This window comes from Gopherus flavomarginatus, chromosome 7, assembly GCF_025201925.1.
Source record: "Gopherus flavomarginatus isolate rGopFla2 chromosome 7, rGopFla2.mat.asm, whole genome shotgun sequence".
Lineage (NCBI taxonomy): Eukaryota > Metazoa > Chordata > Testudines > Testudinidae > Gopherus > Gopherus flavomarginatus.
This window is the reverse complement of record NC_066623.1, coordinates 106,713,535-106,736,947: the sequence shown is the minus strand read 5'-3', so window position 1 is coordinate 106,736,947 and position 23,413 is coordinate 106,713,535. Positions and strand designations below refer to the sequence as shown.

Genomic DNA, 23,413 nt, shown 5'->3' with positions numbered 1-23,413 from the left:
CCCATCCAGAATATGTGATCTGTCTGCCCACCTCATGACCATGCAAAAAAGCAATTAAGGTTTCAATAAGATACACAATCTTTCCCACTTGCACACTGAATATCATCAATTAAAGTTCAAGTCCAGCAGAAGAACCTTCATTAAAAAGAAAATACATATGTATACATATCAAATAAAGCACTCGACAGTTCCAGCATTACTAACGTCTGCTCTGAAAAAGTACAAAAGGTTTCACATAACTAACTGGTGGGAAGGGGTCAGTGAGGCAGAGTAATTGCCATGTTCATCTTCTACTCAATCATAGTTGCTGACAGATTATACTTACACCATAGTCTCATTGCCTGCATTATAAACGGATTTATTTACAGGTAGGAAATGTGCTTTACTTTCCTGAAACATGTCTTCTGGGAGAGTATAAATACTAAAATGAGTGGGACTATTCCAAGCTAAAAACTACTAAAGATGGAATTCAGCAGAAATGCCCACACACCTTTTATACAGTAATATATAGTAAAAGGCTCTAGCTTCTTTATGAGACAGCACACAATCTGTACAGAAGCTAAAATGTTTTTTGTTAATATTTTTTTTTAATAAATGACTCAGCCCTGTACACAATGGGTACAAAATATAGAAATGCAAGCATTTCACCTTCCTGTTCAGTACTATGCTCCTTTCACCAAGGAATCTGATTGAGACAATATTTGCCTGTCTCTGAACTTCAGTCTAACAGAATTACAAGTGTTCATGAAGATATTTTCACGTATCACCAGAATGACCACCAGTTTCTTTAAGAAGATGAAGTCTGCCTTATCTTTCTGTATTACATGAAGACACTTTGGTGTCCTGCGTTTACAGAATAAAAATAGCACAGGCTAAAAGCTCAAGGAGAATACACACAGGAGCAGCACTCTATTAGTTGTCGAAGACCTTTCGGAAACTTACAAATCAGAATGGGACAAAAATATAAAGGTGAATATTCAATCACACTTGCAGGAATTTAATACCTTTTGTACTTCCCTGTTCATAGGTATCTTCTGATTAACATTTTAAATAGGTTAAGCATTCAGGAAAAGGGACAAAACAGTTGACATAAGACACGATTATTCTAATCTTCATGCTTCTGATATTTCAGATTTACTGAGTGCAATAGCCAGCTCCAAGTCTTCTTGCTCTTGTTGTTTTAATCTTGCAAGTCTCTCTTTTTCTTCTCTCTCACTTTCCCTCTTAGCCCATTCAATCATGTCTTCTTCAGAAGGATACTGCAGTTTTAAAAAGATAAACATATCTGGACTTAATCAGAATGTAACTGCACAATTCAAGTCTCTCAGAATTTGAGGGCATTTGAACTGTTCTAAAATATTATATGTATTTATTGTAGTTTTAGAATTTGCCTCTGTGCTGAAAAATGTGTTTTAAGAGTAGCCTGGTACAATTTTATTTGTAGTTTGAATAAGAATTGCACTAACACAGTCCTGAAGATTAACTATTTGATGAAAAATACCCCCAGTTCAATTACCACCAATGAACACCAGTTTAAAGGTACAATCTGGCAATTCACTAAGCACACTGACCTATGCAAATTACTCAAGCACATGCTTAACTTTAAGCACATGAGCAACCCTACTGAACAAAACTGAGTCCTAAATTTGGACAGAGAAAACAATGCTACTGCAGCAATCACTATAAACAATAAATCTGATCTATTAGAATCAGATGTGAACAAATTGGTAGTCCTTCGTACACTGCAGGATACATCTGGCACTGTGGGACAACTAGCTTTACCCTCATGTAAAAGCGTGGTGCTCTTTTAAAGATATTTTTCTCAGTGGCAGTGACTGCAGAATGAACTGTGCAGACAGTGTCATCAAAAAATGCTTTTGCCGAGGGGTACAGTACTACCCAAATGTTTCTGCAGCTACTAACCAGGCCTTACATGAAAGAAGGGGACTAGAGTACAAGATAAAGGTGTATGCACATGTATGTATACAAACAGAACATGAAGTGAGCTGCTCTAACATTATAAAAGCAGCAAAGAATCCTGTGGCACCTTGTAGACCGATGTCATGATCCCAAATAGGAACAGGAAGTAAGGGGATTATGTTAAACACAGTACAAGAATTAATGCCAAACATGCTTCTATTTAGCATGCAGAGAATGCAATATGATTTACATAAAGCCATAAATATTTGTCTGTGTGTTACGGCTATTTTAATAAACTCAAGCTACCGGTAATTTCTCTGTTAGCTGCTGTTTCTAAACTTGAGATTTTTGTGAACACAATTTGAGAAAAGTCTTGATTCCTTTCTGTAGCTCATACTCAAAAAGATTCCAGAAATTAAAGGAAACCATTCCTCACTCTCTTTCTCCCCTCCTCCCTCTGCCAAAGTTTGCATCCTAACACTTCTAGGAAATAATTTGAGCAAGAAGAGCATTTCAGAGATTGCCATGGTCATGAACAGAGTACACAAAGCAGCCAGGGTGGATCTGATTTAAATCACTAGTCAGAAAGACTCGATTTAATCATGGATTTCTACATACAAGTGCCTTCTTGTTGGTTATTATCCTCTTAATACATATTCTTCACAACTCAGAGACAGATGTAGGTTTTATTTTTAGAAGGTACACACTATACATTTTTACAGTGATTTATTTTGAAAAAACTTTTCAGAATAGTTTTACAGCTATATCAGAAAATGAATGATTGTTTGGTTATTTCATTTACTATAGGTAATTGAAGCAGATATTTATGAAGTCACTGGGAGGTGAACTATCTCCAATTCAACAGATTAATGAATATTTGGAGAATTTTCTTACCATGCTGTATTAGGAGAACATCACCAGACAGACATTTAAATTGTTTTATTTAACTAAAACAATGTTATGTATTCTGGATTTTTTTCTTCAATAGCAAACATAATACTTTAACAAAACAAGCATACACATTTTTTTAATGTAGTTAAACATTCAAGGTTTTTAAAATCACATTTGTTTTTGTTAAAATTGTTTTTAACTAAAATAGTTAAATGAAATATTTAAAAAACAAAACAAAAATTAAAATCGACTATGTCAGCCAGGTCAACATGAGAAACTTAAAATATTGGCTTTTGCTGCTAACTCAGTCATCTTCACCTTCATTTTCCTGTTTGTTCATAATCTGGAAAAGAAAAAACAAGCTTTCCTGCTTTTTCAGGTCTCAAACGATTTCTCAATTTGGAATGAATTAGTTCAAAGGAAGAAAATATGCTTTCTACACCGGCAGAAGCTACTGCTGTTAAAAGTGAGATTAGCAGTTCAACAGTCTCTGAATCCAAGTGCTTAAGTAACTTCCACCAGTTCGCTGGTGTGACTTTCTTTAAAACATCAGCAGCAAACATCTATTTCTTGAATGGTTCTTATTCCCAAACTGGGTCTCTTTTATGGTCTGCTGCCATTATGGGTTTTCCCTTCTAGTGAGAGAATGGTATGGTAGATCTCAAATCAATGAAGGCTACCACTCAGAGAGACCTTAAGACTTCTGGAATATGCTGCTCAAACAGTTTCACTTTTGTTTCTACGGCCTGTCCTTCCACTCTCACATTTATCTCTAGACTTCTTCTCCTTGTCCAGATCTATTCTGCCCCCAACAATCTTCTATTCACTGAACTTTCTGAAACTTTGCACTTTTAGAGAGATGTAAGGGATTGATTCTGTGTACACAAATCTGCAGAGGGACAATAGAGTTGAGGTCTGTTATTTCTCACCTCTATATATTTATTTATTTTAAAACATTTTTGCTGTTAACAAGCATATCATCTCTGGAGACACAAATCCACAGTTTGAAAACTGCAAAACTAAGCATCTCTGATGGTATCTTCTAGACTGAGCCCTGAATCCCATTGGATAGATGGAAAGATTACCCTAAATAGTCTATACAGAAGCCTGTGGACCTCCATAACATTGGGTCCCTAATCCAAGAACTATTGGAACTCATTTACAAAATTTTTCTTAAAACATTTGATGATATATTGTCTTATACTATAGAATTAGAATTTATAATCCCTATTCCATGATGGGGTATCTTAATTAAAACCATCTTTAGATAGTTTTCCCCCAAAAAAATCCGATTATCAAAAAAATCCAATTTAAATAAAAAAGCTGATTTTTTTTTATTTAAAAAAATGGATTTTTATCCACCCTCAAGCAGCACAACCCAAGTGAACATCACCACAACCTGTCAATTTAAAAACTGGAACAGTGTTTATTCAAGTCAAGCATACAATTTACTAGGACTAACTAAAGACAGCAAAAGTAACCTGACTAGGTTACTGTAAAATACAGCTTGCTATCAGTATATATAAATCCACTCAAAAGGTATGAAGGCTAGAAGAGTAGGAAAGTCTTCAACAATTCTTACATGCAAAGCACAAAGAAAATAATTTCATAGACACTGAAGCGTGCTCAAACCTTTAGGTTTGCTCTTAATGCTTGGGTTTTATGTGAAAGGATTCCTGGCTATAAAGAAATACTTGCAACTTTTTAATTGAATTGTACTTGTGCCTTGAATTTACTAACCATTCAAAACGCACTCAAATACAATTTATATTTTTATAATCACCAACCTTATATAAATTATCTATTGTGAAATATTGAGATTGTGACCAAGTATTTTAGAGCTAGCTAAGAGAAAGTTTTAACAGAACCTTTATTTTTAAATTGTGGAATGATAGCATTATGTTATATAATTCGAACTTGTGAATATTTAAAACAGGTGTCAAAGAGAACACCGAAGCAATATACATAAATTATCTGATGACTACTTTGTAAAAACCAGGAAACCTTCAGAGAAAACCTTAACACAGTTATGCAATCAATATGACCTGACAATACCAACAATAGTATGCATTGTTTCAATTTTTATCTTAATGAATGGATTATACCAGCCTTAATTACAAGCTTCATATATTAAGATATCTTATGTAGGTAACAGCTCGAAAAATATTTTGAGCTTTTTAAAAGTCAATTATAGCCCTTAAGAAAAGGGATTACAGAGTTTTGAGGACAAGTTTTAGTAATTTTAAAATAAATCTGAAGATTTTACTATGATTGAATCATTCCAGTAAGTTTTATTAAATGCCTCCTCAAGAAACAAAAATATAAAAGAACCTACTTACAGCACTGAAGTTTGCAAAATCGCTGGTGTCTGTCTCTTTACCAATATTGCTGGGAGCAAATGGGTCACAAAATAGATCTTCTTGTATTTTGGGAATGTCACAACTTGGGAAAGGCTGAAATGGATCATTCAGTTTAAAGGAATCTGAAGAATCTAGTTTGTTGATAGGTCTTTTTCCTGAATCAAAGATAATCTAAGTCAACTCAAGTGACCACAAAGATGGCAGAAAGCGTACACTAAGCAAAAAACAAACAAAACAAGAACTACTTGGATCACATCCTATAATCACGTAAATCAGCTCTGCCAGTTTGCAATAGCCCAAGATCTGGGTCTGACATTTATTTCATAATCAGATATGGAATACCCTATAAGTGCGTTCAAGCTTTTAAGCGTATTGTCCATGTATTAATTATATGCCACAACCCTGGGAAAGAACTCCTAAAAAAGGTTAAAAGAATTCTCCCAGCCCCCATATAGTCAGCATAGTTTAGGTGTCGTTCCCCCTGCCACTCACCATAGAACTCTAGTGAGATTCCTTTTATTAATTTTATGTATAAAATTAGCTACTTGTACATCAAGGTAAAAGACATTATGTGCTCTGCAGAGTTCTGACGTTCTTTCGACTTCGCTGCCATCAGCAGCTTCTCAGTTTTTCACAAACAATATGAAGGAGGGTAACGAGCATTCAGATGCTAAGTGCTAACCCTGTCTTCTTGATTCTTGTCTAAATGGCAGCAAACATATCAGAATCAGATCTGTCTCTCACCAACTTGTTCTTTTCTCAGCTTACTCAGTCAGCTCTCAATACTTTTGAAGACACTGACCCAGCTCTTCCAAGAACATTCATCCCATCTTTAAATTTCCTTTTCTGTATATGTAATCCGTTAATAGTGGTAGCAATGTGATTCTAACACCTTTAATCTTTCATCTGCAATGCATTTAAGCTGGAGAATCCTTCTGTCCTGCAGCTGATTTTTGTCACAGGCAAGAACCAACTTAGTTATTCCATTTAGAATTTACTATTGACCTGTCTACTAGTACCATTTTAGATTGGTTTAAATCTATATGTTTGTTCATATTCAATTTATTGGGAATCATTGCTGCAAGTCAGTCTGACATACTTCCATAATCCTTAGGGGATTCTCTTATAGTAACTATTTGACTTGTTTTATATAAATTCATTGGGGAATATGTAATGGTTGACATTGTCTTATTTTATGTACCTAGGCTACTTCACAAAGAATATTTTAGTGCCCACATCACTATATAAAAATGCAAATCCCTTGAGTTTTCTTAAATTAACACAGGAAAAATCAGCCACAAATGACATCTGTGTAAATTTATTTGTGCCAAAGAGAAATAAATACTTCAAGAACTTGGAGTACACAACAGTCTCATTTCAAAAGCAAAAAAGATAAAAAAAAATTAAAAAATTCTTTTCTAAAGTATAATGAGTCCCAGAATCTCTGATAGGTATGATTTATCTGTATCCAGAGAAGAAGTGAATTTCATTAGATGCAAGGAAATTAGCCTTGCACTCCCTCCACAGTTCAGTAGAGAATTTTAACAAGAATGCACTGAAAGCCTTCTTTAAGCACTTCTTGCTTTTCAGCCAACCTCCTTTTTATTTATTTTTTGTACTTAAAGTAGATACGAGGAGAAAAAAAAAAAAGGTCTAAAAAGGCAGTTGCTAAGGCAAGAATGGAGGCTGAAGAGGAATTATACATAAAGCTGAAGGAAGACAGCAGGAAATTGTTTTTTGTAGGCGCCAAAAAAAAAGAATACAGAAACATAAGATATGAAGAAATCTTTGTATGTGAAAGATGGAAACTGCATGGTGACTAACCCTAATGAGATGGTAGAGATATAGAAAAAATATTTCCAAAGGCTGTTATATGAGAAGAGAGAGTTGCAAGTGCAAGCACTGCTGACAAGTATGGGGAAGCCTCAAAAGGTTTTGATCTCTACAGAGGAGGCAGACGGACTGAATTAGACAGCAATAAGGCAGCTGACGAAAATGAGATAACATAATTATAGCAGTTGGAAATACCGGAGTACAGTGGCTTCACAGACTCAGGCCGCATCTACACTATGGGGAGGGGCGGGGGAGCTCGATCTAAGTTACACAACTTCAATACATGAATAACATAGCTGAAGTCGATGTACTTAGTTCTACTTACCGTGGGGTCCACACTATGCTATGTCGACGGGAGATGCTCTCCCATCGACTATCCTTGCGCTTCTCATTCAGGTGGAGTACAGGAGTCAATGGGAGAGCAATCTGCAGTCAATTTAACAGGCCTTCACTAGACCTGCTAAATCAATCACCTATCAATCACCATGTGTCAATCCCCCATTATGTGTTTGCTGGGATCAAGCTAGGCTGCCAGATGACCCGAGAGTGGGATTGACTATGCCTATTTGGAAGGGTAAGGGTGATGCAAATGATCCAAACATATACTGGAGCCTCACCTTGTTACGTCGGCCCCTTAACATCCTTGAGACAGTGTTTTGGAGGCAAGGTTGAGATGCAAGGTGGAGGAAAATATATGAGAAGAGAAACATGGCTTTGGGAAGGAAAGGAGTATTATAGATACAATATTTGTAATGAGACAAATATGAAAAAAAGGTATAGCTGGTATGTAGCATTTACTGATCTTGAGAGAGCATATGACTTGGTTCCTTGGGAGTTGGTGTTTAGAATACTAAGATGGATGGGAAGGGGACTGGAAGACGTGGAAGTGATAGAGGAGCAATATCACGAACTAAGGTGGTAACAATATATAGATTTTAGGAGAGTTTTTTGGTGACTGGGATTGATCTAGCGCAGTGGTTCCCAAACTAACAAGCCATGAAGCCCTTTCACTAAAATGTCAAGTCTTGCGAACCCCTTCCTAAAAATGAATATTTCCAGGGATTTTCTCCTTTACCTGAGTATAAAATTATAAAAGCAGTGATCTTGGAAATATAAAATTTGTTTTTATGACATGCTTATTACTACACACTATTATCATTCCAGTATTTTTATTACATTATGAAAACGGCAACTCACTTGCAAGATCTCACTTTCGTAGCTTGTATCACTTTGAATAAGCCTGTTATAAGACAAGGCTCCTATGTTTCATCAAGGAGTATCAGATGCGAAACAGCATGAAGGTATTTACGAAGCCAACTCAAAGAGTTCCTCCTACACAAGCATTCAGGTCTTGAGCAGTCCAGGCAAACAACGCACATTACAACAAAGCTTAAACTTGTTCTTCATAATAATTTTAAAAACAATACTAGCTGCCTATTTAATTTTAAAAAAGAGCAAAAAATATCCACTTCCCTTTTCATTTCTTATAAGGAGTCTTGAAGTTTAAATCTCCTCAGTGTGATAGATATGCTTGCTTTGATCTGATTAGCTCTTGGAAGTCCAGGGGCTCCAAGCTGCTGGCCTCGTGCTGCCTGGGGTCCCTAGGGACAGATCTGTCTGCCATTATGGAATTTTTTTCCCAGAGAACCCCCCGTAACATTTCGTGAACCCCAGTCTGAGAACCACTGATCTAATATGCTGAGTCCACTTCTCTTCATCCTAGTTACGGAATTAATTAGTAGGAGAACTTAGCCTCTGGGAAGACAGAGAAAACTAATGCATGCTGATGATCTGGTCCTTTTAGCTAACAGCACAGAGGAATTCATAAATACAATAACTCCTCACTTAAAGTTGTCCTGGTTAATGTTGTTTCGCTGTTACATTGCTGATCAATTAGGGAACATGCTCGTTTAAAGTTGTGCAATGCTCCCTTCTAATATCCTTTGGCAGCCACCTGCTTTGTCCACTGCTTGCATGAAGAGCAGCCCGTTGCAGGTAGCTGGTGGGGGCTTGTAACCAGGGTGGACCGGCAGCCCCCCTATCAGCTCCACACTCCCTATGCTGCTGCCCCCCAGCAGGCTAGCAATCAACAGTTCAGCTGTCCCTCCCGCAAATGCCATGTGCTGCTCTTGCCCTCTGCCTTGGAGCTGCTCCCAGAGACTCCTGCTTGCTGTGCAGGGGAAGGGGGGCTAATGTCAGGGTGTCCCCCTCCTCCCTGCTCCTGCACCCCACTTACCCCTTCTCAATATAAAGCGGAGGGGGGAGGGGCAGACAGACAGAGAGCTTGGGGCAGCAGCTGCTGTCTCAACTTATTGATCCACTTAAAAAGACAATGCACTTAAGAATGGGTCAGCTTACTTAAAGGGGCAGTGTGCATCTCTCCCCCATACACCCACAAGGTGTGTGTCTATCTCTGTCTGCTATGCTTTCTCCCCTCCATTCATGCTGCCTTGTAGAGTGCGAGGCTACATTAACAACAATGTGTTAACCCTTGAGGGCTCAGCCCAAGTGCTAGTTCATTCCCTGGGAAATATCCCACCCTCTTCCACACTCTAACTTCACCATCTCAAACAAGCTTCACAGTCATCATAGCTGTGAACAGTATTAAATTGTTTGTTTAAAACGTATACTGTGTGTATATCTATATAACATATAGTTTTGTCTGGTGAAAAAAATTTCCCTGGAACCTAACCCCCATATTTACATTAATTCTTATGGAGAAACTGGATTAGCTTAACATCGTTTTGCTTAAAGTCGCATTTTTCAGGAACAGAACTACAACGTTAAATGAGGAGTTACTGTATGGTATTAGAATGGGCATCTGTGTTTGAAGATCATGATTTGAAAGTAAACTCAAAGAAAACCAAAGTTGTGCAAGGAGGGAAGGTGGAGGGAGAGCTGTTGATTGAAGACTCAGAAGAAAAGTTGAATCAGAAGAAAGAATCTGTATATTTGGGAATTACGCTTAGTGCCACCAGAGGGAGATCTGGAGAACTGAAAAACACAACCAAATATGCATAGGGGCAGTGAAGAAGGTGGCAGGAAAACTGTGGGACTGGCAATTAAGTAACAAACTGAAAGGAAAAAAGTGTATGCCCTGTTTGTATTTGTCCCTGACTGCTCTACAGTTTGAAAACAGTGGATCTCCAAGAAAAGAAAATACAGGTAGCAGGAAATAATATATTGAAGAGAATGGCAAGCAAGTGGGGAGTAGACAGAATGTGCACAGAAGAATTTAGGGGGAAGGTGAACAGGGAACTCTCAGTGAGCACGTATGAGGTGGGCTGGACATGTTATAGAAGGGGGATGGAGAACAGGCAGAAAGAAAACATGGGATGAAGAGCACAGGAAGTAAGGACTTGGAAGACTAAGGATGCGATGGAAAGGCTGTCAAGAGAAGTCTGAAGAGAAAAACCTGTGCTAGTGAAAAATTATGGACACCTCTGACCCTATGTAAATTGGACAAGGAGCCAAGAAGTGAACTGATTTGTACAGCAGACACAGGTACACAGCAAAATAGTAAAATATTTAAGTTATCAAAAAATTACACACAAGATGCATATTAAAAATAGAACTAACATCAAATAAAGCAAAAAGAACAGCTTTTAACACTGAGCCACTGAAAAAGTTAGTTAATTACTTATATAAATTGTATGTTTTCTCTGTATAGTTATCCAGGTATTTGCCATAGGTATAATTTTTAATACTGATAAATGTATCCATCACCAGGAGATTCCATTATTTATTAAGCCATTTATTAATAAGAAGTGTTGCTACTAGATAATACTTGGGAACTATAAATCTGCATTGACAAAGGAAGTATTACGACCATTTTCATAGCCCAAAAGTGGTACTTCTCATCAAACAACACTTTTGATCCAGAGGATCTCACTGCTTTACAGGCTATAAAGGGATCATTTCAGCCATGGAAATATTGTCAGTTCTACTGTCACTCAGCCAAGTTAGTGTTCTAGGAGAGGAAGTGAGAGCTTTAACTAATTGCTTGCAAGGCAGGGAGAGAGCAGGGTTTAATTTCACCAAAATGATGTTACGAATTAGAGCTAAAAAGTTTTAAAAAGTTTAAATTACTGTTAATAGTGCCAGATTTAGCTTGTTTCTCCCTTTCCAAAAGCAGCAGCAGACCAACTGTTCTGTTTTTTTATATTACTATTGTCTATACTATCTTCCGTCAGCCTAATTTTTATGATATGGTTCTCATGAACACTTAAAAACTCTTATAATATAATACTCTATAATAATGCAGTAGTGTTCACATAAGAATAAATGCAAATGGAAGACAGACTAGAGTTTGAAAAAGAACACACACTACTACTGCACTTAATCCTAGCAGTATATTTTCAAAATTTTATTACTAAGGTAAAAAAAATAATTTAATTAATACCATGTTACAGTGGTTGTAGCTTCTTTAACTATGCTTCTTCTGGGGGGGGAAGCATGGTCCAGTATTTAGGGCACAGAACTAGGAGTCAGGAGTCTTGGGTTGTATTACTAACTCCCATTGACTATGCTACATAATCTTAGAAAAGTCATTTGGATGGAAAGAGGTTAAGTTTCTCCAATGAGAAATGGGCATAATGAAAAATATTTCTCAAATTTCTTCAAAAGAGGAGACGGTTTTGAAAACTAGGGACTTTCAACGGTACTTGGACAAAAGTGAGTAATTTGCTTTTAATAGCGAACTTCATAAGATTTGTGATATAACACCCCCCACTTAAAGCTCTCTGTAGCCACACTATTTCCTTGTAGAAATTTGAAGTTACATTTTCCCCCTTTTTCCAGTTCCTTGCTCTCTCCAAACAAATTGTTGATCTAAAATCCATGGGGAATTTAACATCAGAGGAGATGTCAGCAATACAGGGACAGGGTTCTTTCACATTTTGCCAGTTCCTAAGTACTTTTATTCTAGTTCAGTAGGAAATTCAAATCATGTTTTCTTACAACCCTCATACCATTACACAACTAGCAATATAGAAGCAGGTGAACCAAACTTTACTGGAACCTCAAGTATTAGGTTTTACCAGGTGGTGGAGGGCAGGGTCTTGTAGGAGTTCCAGTCTTGGGGGGCAAAGCAGGAGGAATATCCTCATTTTTAGCTGGTGGTTCCTCAAATACGTTTTTGGTTATGACCACATTGTTTACAGAGACTGATGTGGAGGAAATAAAGGGATCTTCATTGTTGGCCTATTTAAACAAAAAAGGGGAAAAATGCTATATTACAGTTTTCTTCAGCATAGCTAAATTCTACTCCCCCTCCTTTCTTCCATAAAGCAATACTTACCACGATTAGAAAAAACAGTGAAGGTGCAAGCAAGTCAGGAAATGTGGTCATAATTCCTCTGTGGTGCACAATACTAGATGAGTATTATTAACTACTTATATTATGGTAGCACCCGAAAGGTCAAATCAGGCCCCATTTCACTGAGTACTGTACAAACAGAGAAGAGAGACTCCTTGCTCTGAAGAGCTTAGCACATGGAGAATAGTACAGCATGCTCCATATAAAAATTATTTGTTCAATCATTTGGTACAAGGAGAGGGAAGAAAACTAGCCCAGAAAACAGTGCAAGGTGCCTACAAGATAAATATACTTCCCCACAGTTACCACAACAGTCCACAATATAAGGAAGATTAAGAGTTAGTGAGACAAATGGCAGCTCAAAATGGAAGTACAAGAGAACCTTAAAATGTCACTAAAACTAGCAGAGTGTCCTCAGGTTATTAGCTGAAGAAATAATCTCAACGTATACCACTGGTGAAGATACCAGGTTAATACTACAAGTCTGCTGTAAGGAAAGAGGCCAGTGCTTTGTGCGTGAGAGTGAAACAGAATTCACGACTTGGGACTACAAAAAACTACAAAGATAATCCTGGCACCAGTTTCTCTGTCTAATCAACCACTTCCTCTCATGTACCACTAACTCACTGTTAGAACTCCTACATAGCACATTATGAAGGGACATCTCCTCAAAGATTCTACTGTCTGACCAACATGGAGGGATTTTTTTGCATTGTGATTAACGCACACAGTATTGGGGCATTCAATTAGTAAATTCCTTCTCAGACCCAGAGGTAGGACACAAAGGCCATAGCTACACTAGGACAAGGTGTGTTTTTAAAATCAGGATCTTTAACACATATTAAAATCCTTGGATGAGATAGATCCTGCCTTAACTGAGATCAATGGTAAAACTTGCACTGACTTCAGTGGGCCAGTATTTCACCCATCATGGGCAAACCAGTAATATATGTTAAAACTACAGCTTGCTCTCTCAACATTAGCATTTTAATGTACACCGCTTCCCCGCCCCCATGCAGACATACCCAAAATGGATGTCTGTATGAGAACCAATTCAAAAAAATCTACATGACGAGTATCAATGTGACAGCAGCAAACAACTGAGGCAGCTACATAACCAAATAATCTGAAGGTAACTAGCCTGTGAGCTAAGACTGGGAGAGATGTGGTTAAAACAAAAAACAAAACAAAACTAAACAAAAAGGTTTTAAAGGTTCTCAAACATGGAAAAAAATAATTTACTTTTAAAGTTGCAACAATCTGAACTGTTACAATAAAGTGTTTACAACAGCATTCATCACAGGGGTATTGCAGGGCACATTACTGTTAGAACCCTTTTCAGAAAAATCAACCTTTGTCAATTTTTATTGGAGAGTAAAAACAGAATACCAGTTGAATAGCTCTATAACTGAAAACACTCGATCTTCGTTTCAATTACTGCAGCATTTTATGCCTTTTCCACATATGTTAATCATTTCAGATTACCTTTGACAATGTGCTGAAGTCAGCAAAACTGCTTCCAAATGACTCGTTTCCAAATAGAGAGGAAAAGGGATCTGCAGCTAAAATAAGCAGAGAACAAATAGAACAGTATAGAAAAGCCAAATGTTACAATGTTTCAATGACAAAAACAACACAAAAGGCACGTGCCATGTTTAGTCCAAACTGTATTTCCCAAATTGTATAATCATGTAAAAAGCTACACAAAAAGTATATTTAATATTTCTGTAACTATTTCAAATAAAATCTCTTAAAAAGGTGAATGCTTTTATTGCTAGAGTTGTTTCAGTAGAAATATTTTTACTTTCATAAAATTAGCAAATGCTATTTACCAATATAGAATAAATACTCATTCCTCTGGACAGACAGTTTTTTCAGGAAATAGCACTGCAATACTCCAGTTTTCTATGCAGAAAAAGCAGAATCCAAGTCTATCAATGGAAATGCTCAAAGCTATAGCATCAATTACCTAAGCTTTGCACATTTTGCAGCAAAATATTTTAACACAGAAAAGGATAGGAAGTTTAGATTTTTTTTTAAAACGCTTCCAGGGACTTTTCCATGTGGAGTAATATGCAACACCCTCACTATTATTCACCTTGAATCTCCCTATCCCTTTGGATTCTCTAATTCAAGTAGGTGCTTTGAACAGTCTGGGCAAACGTGGCTGTGACAGTAAGATCTTCACAAAGCCCATCTGCATTTACTGTTTAAGGGAAGTTCATACATTTATACCTTGTCTAGCACACTTAGACAAGAAACTGTTACTAACTTTTACTGTAACATCTGTTCTCTGAGATGTGTTGCACATGTCCATTCCACTGTAGGTGTGCATGTGCCCTGTGCACAGCTGACAGAGATTTTTCCCTCTGAGTCCCCTCTGCTGCCTTTCACAACTGTACACAGGCATAATGGGCAGAGCTGCCCCCAACCCTCCTCAGTTCCTTCCAGTTGGATAGACTCTGACAGAGAGGGGAAGGAGAGAGTGTAGTGGAATGGACAGGGGCAATGCATCTCAAAGAGCAACAGTTACTGAAAAAGATTAGTAACCATTTCTTCTTCGCATGACTGCACATGTTCTTTCCATTGTAGGCGACTCAGAAAGCATTTCAAACTGGAGATCAACTCAGTTAACTTGAACAGGTATTGCAGGACAACCTTCCAAATCTGGCACTACCTCTGGATGGATGAGAGATGGCATAGTGAGAGGGAAAAGTATAGACTGATGACCAATTTGCCACCTTACAAATGTCTAAGATGGGCATATGAGCCAGGAAGGTCATGGAAGCTGCCTGAGAGCCAGTTGAATGGGCAAACACTCTACTTGGCGATGCAACATCAGCCAATCAGTAGCATAAACAAATACAACTGGAAATCTAAGCAGAGATCCTTTGGGAGGATTCTGGATGGGTCTGTAGTTTGTCCGCAAACACAATTACGAGTTGAGTGGAAGACCTAAATGGCAGAGTCCAATAAAGGTAAAAAAACAAAGCTTTTCTAACATCAGAGTATGAAGCTTGCCTTTACTTTTATTTGAACAGGACTTTGGAAAGAAAGTCAGCACATAAATTGTTTAGTTAATATGAAAACTGAAAGCCACTTAAGTCAAGATCAGGTGAGGTAGAAGGTAAATCTTATCTCTAAAGATTGTATAGGAAGTTTCTGATACTAAAGCCAGCAATTCCCCACTCTCCTGGCCAAGGTAATAACAACCAAAAAAAGTCACCTTCATAGAAAGGTGTAACAGAACAGGTTGCCAGCAACTCAGGGTGGGAGCCATCACGTTTGCTAGAACTACATTTAAGTTCCACGGAGGGACTAGGCTATGTACCTCTGGATATAATCTGTCCAAAATCCTTCAGAAACCGAGTACACATCGTAATGGAAAAAAGCGAGTGGTTCTCCACAGGAGAGTGGAAAGATGTGATAACCGCTTGGTGGATTCTGATGGAACTAATAGCTAACTCCTGTTGTTGCGGAAACAAGGGATATACTGAATAGGAGCCTGAGCTGGGTAAATACATTTCTGTCTGGACCAAATGGAGATTTTTTTTTCATTTAGCAAAATAAGTAGTCCTAAACTGAAGGCTTTCTACTATTTAGAATGACTTCCTGCACTCCCTTAGAATAACTGTGTTTGGACATTGAATAAGATCTTGGACAAGAGCAGAATTGGAGGGAAGGAATACAGCAGGCCCTTCAACCAGATTAGCAGGAAGGCATCGGTCAACAAACCCAGGCTGTGGCACACTCCAGAACAACAACAAAAAGATAATTTTTTGTTTGCTTTTGTTGCAAATAGGTCCATTTGGGGAGTCCCTTACAGCAGGAAAATGGACCTGGTTACATCTGGATGAAGAAACCACTCATGGAGACTTGTGAATGAACAGCTTAGGTGATCTACCAGAGCATTCTGAACCCCTAGAAGGTAAGCAGCTTCCAGGCTGATGAAACTGGCAATGCAGAAATTCGAAAGCAGAATCGCTTCTTGCATAATTTTGTCAACCTGTGCCCCACTTGTTTGTTTCCACAGAACGTGGCTGCTGTGTTGTCTGCGAGCACCGACCCTGAATAAGCATAAAATCCAAATGGATGGCCTGAAGCTCCCTGACGTTTAGATCTTGCAGTGTCTTGGGTCTATAAAGGACTTAAGTGAGCTCCTCAATCCAGAGACCAATACATCTGTGACTAGGGTATCTCTTGCAGAGAAGTAGTGGGGACCCCCATGCAAACATTCAGTCCAAGGAGGACAAGACCTGAGTAGGCACTTGAATCACCATCTTCCTATGATGACAGGCCAGTCAATACACTAAGGTGAACAACACTGTCTCTGAAGTGCAGCCTGGCATACTGCCCATGTAAGGGCATGCTGCCATGTACTCTTGAAGCTTGAGGCAGTTTTATACTCTAGTGACAGGATGTGTCTGTGTCTAGAGCAAAAACACACATGGTTTGGAATCTCAACCCCAGCAGGAAAGCTATGCCCTTTGTAGAATCCAGGATAGCCCCATTAAATCCTGTTCTCTGAACAGGAGACAGGGTAGATTTCACCCTACTGATCAGAGGTCACAGTGTGTCAAAGGTGGTCTGAGTCTGGACTCAGTGTGTCTGAGACCTGGAATAACCTAAAATGTACAAAACAGGTGCTATTTACACTAAAGAGGGTACGACTAGCAAATGCAAAGACAGCAGCTCCTACAACAGTCATGGGCAGTAGGAAGGTACTGAGTCATTGGGGGTGGCTCCATCTTTCATACTTGGGCACAGTGGTGCAAGGCAGCACAGGGCACTTGTGCTGCCCTGAGGGGTACTAGTGAGGGGAAAAATCTCTGACAACTGTGCAGGAGGGATGCACACACCTACAGTGGAATGGACCTATGTAATTACTTGAAGACGCAGCTTTAGATACAATGTCGCTAGGAACAGTCTATAATTTAATGTTGCCATAAGTTCATAATCAAATAAGTGTTAAAGCCTAGAAAACTAAGAAAGAATAAAATGGATTACAAATTAAAATAATAAAAAGGATGTATATAATCTCACTTCTTTACCTAGATCATTTGGTGCAGGAATAGCTGTTCCACCAGGAGCAAAAGGATCATTGTTCTTCAGTGTTTCTGTCTAAAAACGAGAAAATTCCTTTGACGAAGACTTGTTTTCTGCAACTTGAAAAATAATCCCAACATTTCCCTATCCCATCTCTAGTAAAAAATTGAGCTTCACCTCAAGACAAAAGATCTTGTTTGTTGATCGATGCTATCACTGTCAATTTTTGTTTTGTAAGATGTAATGTTAACATTCATATAGCACCTTTACGCAGATTGCATAAGTGGCTAAGCATCACAACATGGTAACAGTTATGATGGACACAGGCAAAGAGGTTAAATGACAAAGATCATACAGCAAGTCTGTGCCAAAATGTGGGAATAGAATCTAGATCTCCTGATTCTCACTCCTGTCTGTTAAAAACACCTGACTAATGCTTCCTCGAGAACAGAACTCAAGAGTTTGATTTCCAATCCACGATTCTAGCCACTAGACCATATTGTCTGTAAAACCCCAATTTATGACTCTGGTGGACAGGAAGCAGAGACTTAAAATGTTGTGTGTCATGTTTTTAAATAACTGAAAGTTTTGGTTCTCTGAGGCACCTCTAGCTCCATAGAAGGAGGCACTATGTTCCAACAAAATTTAGGAGAGCTTCTGCTGCCTGCATACCACAGGAATGGACTTGTGGACCATGCAATGCCAAGTACACAAGTGACCTTTAGTTTATCTAACAGTTTCAATTAACTGAAATTTGCAATACAGGTGTTTCAGGATTTTTAGCAAAGTTCATTTAAATTTTTTAGGGGAGTTATTTTCCAAAAAATGTAGAACTAAGGAATGAAATCTTATTAATATTTTACATCATCATCATTTTATATGCTTCTCCCAATACCCACTATTTTCTAGTAGAAATTTGACTTAGGAATAGCATTTAGCAGAGGGTTGTATGTGCAGAGTTAAAAAGCCACTAAACTATTTTCCAGTGGAAATTAATACATACCAGCAAAATATCCATGCACTACCCAAAATACTCAGTACCTCATGTATTTGAGTGTATCGAAATATACAAGATCATCTCAATTTGAACAAACTGTATGTACACCTCTCCTTTCCTCTCAAACTTACTGTGGGATTATTGCTGTTGCCTGTTGTGCTGAAAGGGTCAGTGTCCGCAGTCACAAAAGGATCAGTGGAGGATTGTTTGAAAAAAGAGTCAGCTGCAAAAGGATCTGAATCTTTGAAGGGATCACCATCAAAAGGATCTGAAGGAAAAAAATACAATGGACCTGTTTAAGGGACATTTTTTGTAAATATTTCCTGCTAGTTCTTTTTAGATTGAAGTCTTAAGAACAAATGTAATTTTGTACAGCTTCCTTCATATTACAGCAGAGCACCAGCTCTTCTGTAGTTAAGGCTGGTCATCACTTTCTGATTAAAGGCAAAGTCTTCTAAGTGCTCTAAAATCCACATACTTACTCAGATTGTCTTGAAATTTCCTGTGCCTCACGGGGTGCAGGATAGTGTTAATGGCCCAACTTTGGGGATCATTCAGCCAGGGGGTTGTTAAAGAAGCCTCCTAAAAATCATTTTACAAAATCTAAAAAGCTACTTTTTGGTCCACACCTGGGGCTAAAACCATGATTCTGATCCTCTGTAAACTGACCTCAGGCACTTGGGATTTATATCGACTAGTGTACAGCACAAACTACTCCTTTTGGGGGGGGGTTATACTGAAGTTAGTCAGGGTAAAATTAGGAAAGTAGCTGGACCCAAAGGGAATTAAACATTCATATGGAGCAAGACTAGGGCTCTGCTGAAACAACAGTGTTTGAAGTCAGCACATTCTCACAGTGGTGGCTCAAGTGGTCATATTGTGGCCACTCACCCTGAGCTATACTTGTGTGTAAGTTTAAACCCTACCCTTGGCAGAAATGGGAGATGATCTGTAGGCATGTTGCTATATCTGACTCTGTCAAGTGATTTTTATAATTTTGGGAAATATGCCCTGAGTAATATAGCTACTTTAGAAGGGGTCTTTTTTCAGGGGGCCTCTTCCTGAACCCCCATATAAGCCAGCATCTGGGGGAATCCTACCCCTTGGAGGAGGGCTGAACTCATCTTCCTACCCTATGTCCTGTGATCTAGGGGCCCCTGCTATTCACATCAGATATAAGCCCCTCTCCTTGACCCCCATGTGAGTCAGGATTTTGTGGGCTCTGTCCTTCTGAGGGGGGAGCTGAGAACAGGCATGCTCTACGCATGCACGAAGCACTCACTACTGAGAACAGCTATGCTTGTTGCAAAGGACACCAGACTTGCAACCACTGATACTGGGGAGGGAGGAAATGGGAACACCTCCTGAGATGACTGGAGTAGTTCACATATCTTAGAAATATTGTTTCATCTTCATGGGGCGTTGTCATTCAGCTGATAAATGAATGGGCCACTTCACATCTCTAAGCCTCCTATGCAGCTAATGGATAGACTTCACCATACACTAGACCCAGATTTGAGGTAGGGACTTCACTCTCCTGCCTTTGCCAGCTTCCATCTGATAGAATCACAGAATCTTAGAACTGGAAGGGAACTTGAGAGGTCATCTAGTCCAGTGCCCTGCACTCGTGCACTAAGTATTATCTAGACCATCCCTGTCAGGTATTTGTCTAAACTGCTCTTAATAATCTCCAATGTTAGAGATTCCACAACCACCCTAGGCAATTTATTCCAGTGCTTAACCACCCTGACAGGAAGTTTTTCCTAACATCCAACCTAAACCTTCCCTGCTGCAATTTAAACCCGTTGCTTCTTGTCCTATCCTAAGAGGATAAGAAAAACAATTTTTCTTCCTCCTCCTTGTAACCACCTTTTACATACTTGAAAATGATTATCATGTCCCCTCTCAATCTTCTCTTTTCCAGACTAAAAACCTAAATTTTTCAATCTTCCCTCATAGGTCATATTTTCTAGACCTTTAATTATTTTTGTCCCTCTTCTCTGCACTCTCTCCAATTTGTCAATATCCTTCCTGAAATGTGGCACCCAGAACTGGACATAATACTCTAGTTGAGGCCTAATCAGCACGGAAGAATTACTTCTTATGTCATGCTTACAACACTCCTGCTAATCTATCCCAGAGGATGTTTGCTTTTTTTCCCCCAACAGTGTTACACTCTTGACTCATATTTAGCTTGTGGTCTACTATGACCCCCGGATCCCTTTTCAGAGTACTCATCCCTAAGCAGTCATTTCCCATTTTGTATGTGTGCAACTGATTGTTCCTTCCTAAATGGAGTACTTTGCATTTGTCCTTATTTAATTTCATCCAATTTACTTCAGACCATTTCTCCAGTTTGTCTAGATAATCTTGAATTTTAATCCTATCCTCCAAAGCACTTGCAACCCTTCCCATCTTGGTATCACCCACAAACATTATAAGTGAACTCTCTATGCCATTATCTAAATCATTGATGAAGATATCGAACAGAACAGAACCGATCCCTGCGGGACCTCACTTGTTATGCCCTTCCAGCATGACTGTGAACCACTGATAACTATGCTCTGGGAACGGTTTTCCCAATCAGTTTTGCACCCACCTTATAGTAGCTCCATCTAGTTTGCAATTCCCTAGTTTGTTTATGAGAAGGTCATGTGACACAGTATCAAAAGCTTTACTAAAGTCAAGATATACCACGTCTATCGCTTCCCCCTGTCAAAGAAAGCTATCAGGTTGGTTTGACACTATTTGATTTTGACAAAACCATGCTGGCTGTTACTTATCACTTTATCATCTTCTAGACGTTTGCAAATTGATTGCTTAATTATTTGCTCCATTATCCTTCCGGGTACAGAAGTTAAGCTGATTGGTCTGTAATTCCCTGGGTTGTCCTTATTTTCCTTTTTCTAGATGGGCACTATATTTGCCCTTTTCCAGTCTTCTGGAATCTTTCCTGTCTTCCATGACTTTTCAAAGATAAATCACTAATGGCTCAGATATCTCCTCCGTCAGATCCTTGAGTATTCCAGGATGCATTTTATCAGGCCTTGGTGATTTGAAGACATCTAATTTGTGTGGGTAATTTTTAACTTGTTCTTTCTCTATTTTAGCCTCTTCTGATTCTGCCTCATTTTCACTGGCATTCATTATGTTAGACGTCCAATCACCATCAACCTTCTTGGTGCTGTTTGCTCCAAACCCCTCCCCCTTAGATTCACTCCATATATGCCCCTCTTATTCTCCGCCCCCCTCAGTTCCCTTCAGTGTCCTCTCTCCCTACATTTTACTTTCCATTTAACTTATCCCTTCCTAGCTATACCAACTTGAAAACATTAAATGGTGAAACTAACATGATGCTTGCTGCCATCATCTTGGTCACCCTGCTTGTGTGTTCTACCCCATTCCCCCATCGTTTCTCTGTCTTGTCTATTTACATCATACCCTCTTCAGGGCAAGGACTGTCTCTTGTTCTATGTTTGTGCAGTGCCAAGCACAATGGGGCCCCATTCTTGGTTGGGCCTTAGCCACTACCATAATGAACATGATTAATAACAAATTAAACACATGTAATTTCTCGTTTTCCAAGTTTTAAAAGTACAAGCAAATTTTACTCAGCCCTCTTTAAGCGATGCCCCAACATGCCAACACCACACATACTAACAATTTACCCTCACAGATGCTACAACGTATGTTGCTGAAAACTTCACAGGGTGGCAGAAAATGAGGGGTAACATTTTACAAAATAGGGACTCTGTAAATGTTCAGAAGGTGACTGAGGGCAGCTCATTCTAATAGCCTGTGCTGTTTTTAAATGCATTTACCAGCAAAATTGAAACACTGCTTTACTGAACTTACCATTTGTTAACATTAGAAAAGTTACAAGAGACAGTATTGTTGGAACATCTCAAGTTGAACAATTGCTCCCAATTTCCTTTGATTCTGCACTTCATAATAACTTCCTCTAGAAATCTTACCTGCTAATGAGAATCTTTATATTCTTGACTGTAATTACTCACAATTCCAGCATGTAAAAGCAAACCTAGGGTTTTCTCCCTTTTTCTCTTAATGGGAAAGTTGTTTAATGTGCTAACTCTTGGCACACAGTCATTTGGACAGGCAATTCTTACAAAAAAACCTGAGATCTAGAATCACACTATTCCAGTTCATCAGAGTTTGGATAGGATCACACAGCATGCAGAAAGGTACTTTAAAAAAAAAATCTCTAAAAGTTCAAACAAATGCATTAGCCAGCCTATTGTACTGAAATAGTATCCTATAAAGTTATATAAAAATGGTGACATTTAAAAATTCCGAACTTATCTCTCTCATAATGATCAAACTGGCTCTGTTTTCCTCTTCTGCTAAAAATGCTGTTTTTATTATCTAGACAGTTTAGTCCACTTACTGAGAATAATCACCTATAAGTTAGTTCAGGGTCTGGCAATGCAGTGACACTGTCTGCACAACCATTCTAAACTGATGTGTTAGAGAAAGGTGCTGGATTGATGGACCTCAAGATTAAGTCCCAATTAGCTACAGGACAGATACTAAACGGGCACCGACAGCATAGTGTCACTGACACCACTATCAGTGCGTCTCAAACCCAACTCTGGCTATTTCTCATGCTGAAAGAGTAGTTTGGTGTACATTGCTATTCAGCCCTTGGCCTTTCTGCAGACTCACATCCAAGGGCCAGTTACTGCCAGTAGTAATGGAGCTAATTTCATGTGGATAACTAAGTTAAACCTACTGAGCACAAACATATTTAACACAAAGCTCTGTACATCCATAAATGGCAGCTGTTTCAGGTCATTACTGCCTTGGTCAGATTCACAAGTGATTTAGATATGAAAGTTTTCATATAATCCATTACCAATCCTATGAGACAGCTAGTCCTGCACACTAGACATTTACAAAGTATTAAATTTAAGAGCGTTGGTATCTACTTACCAACTTTCCCAAAAGGATCATCCTTGAAAGGATCACCTGTTTAAAAAAAATAAAAAAGGAAAAAGCACTGAAATCTTTCAGCAAAAACATGCTTTCAAC

General features: G+C 38.5%; 1 protein-coding gene across 7 annotated transcripts in view; it reads right to left on the bottom strand.

The window, feature by feature from the left end:
* Positions 1–23,413, bottom strand: part of EPS15 (epidermal growth factor receptor pathway substrate 15) — a 100,143-nt gene continuing 76,730 nt past the window's right edge. For 3 of the 7 annotated variants that reach the window (XM_050961655.1, XM_050961660.1, XM_050961657.1), the window contains 7 exons: positions 23,315–23,350; positions 18,496–18,632; positions 17,373–17,442; positions 13,807–13,883; positions 12,044–12,206; positions 5,151–5,326; positions 1–1,259 (listed from right to left, as the gene is read on the bottom strand). In XM_050961655.1, coding sequence (XP_050817612.1) covers positions 1,113–1,259; positions 5,151–5,326; positions 12,044–12,206; positions 13,807–13,883; positions 17,373–17,442; positions 18,496–18,632; positions 23,315–23,350 — 806 coding nt within the window. In that variant the 3' untranslated portion in view covers positions 1–1,112. The other 4 variants (XM_050961659.1, XM_050961658.1, XM_050961656.1 and 1 more) reach the window with 4 other exon arrangements.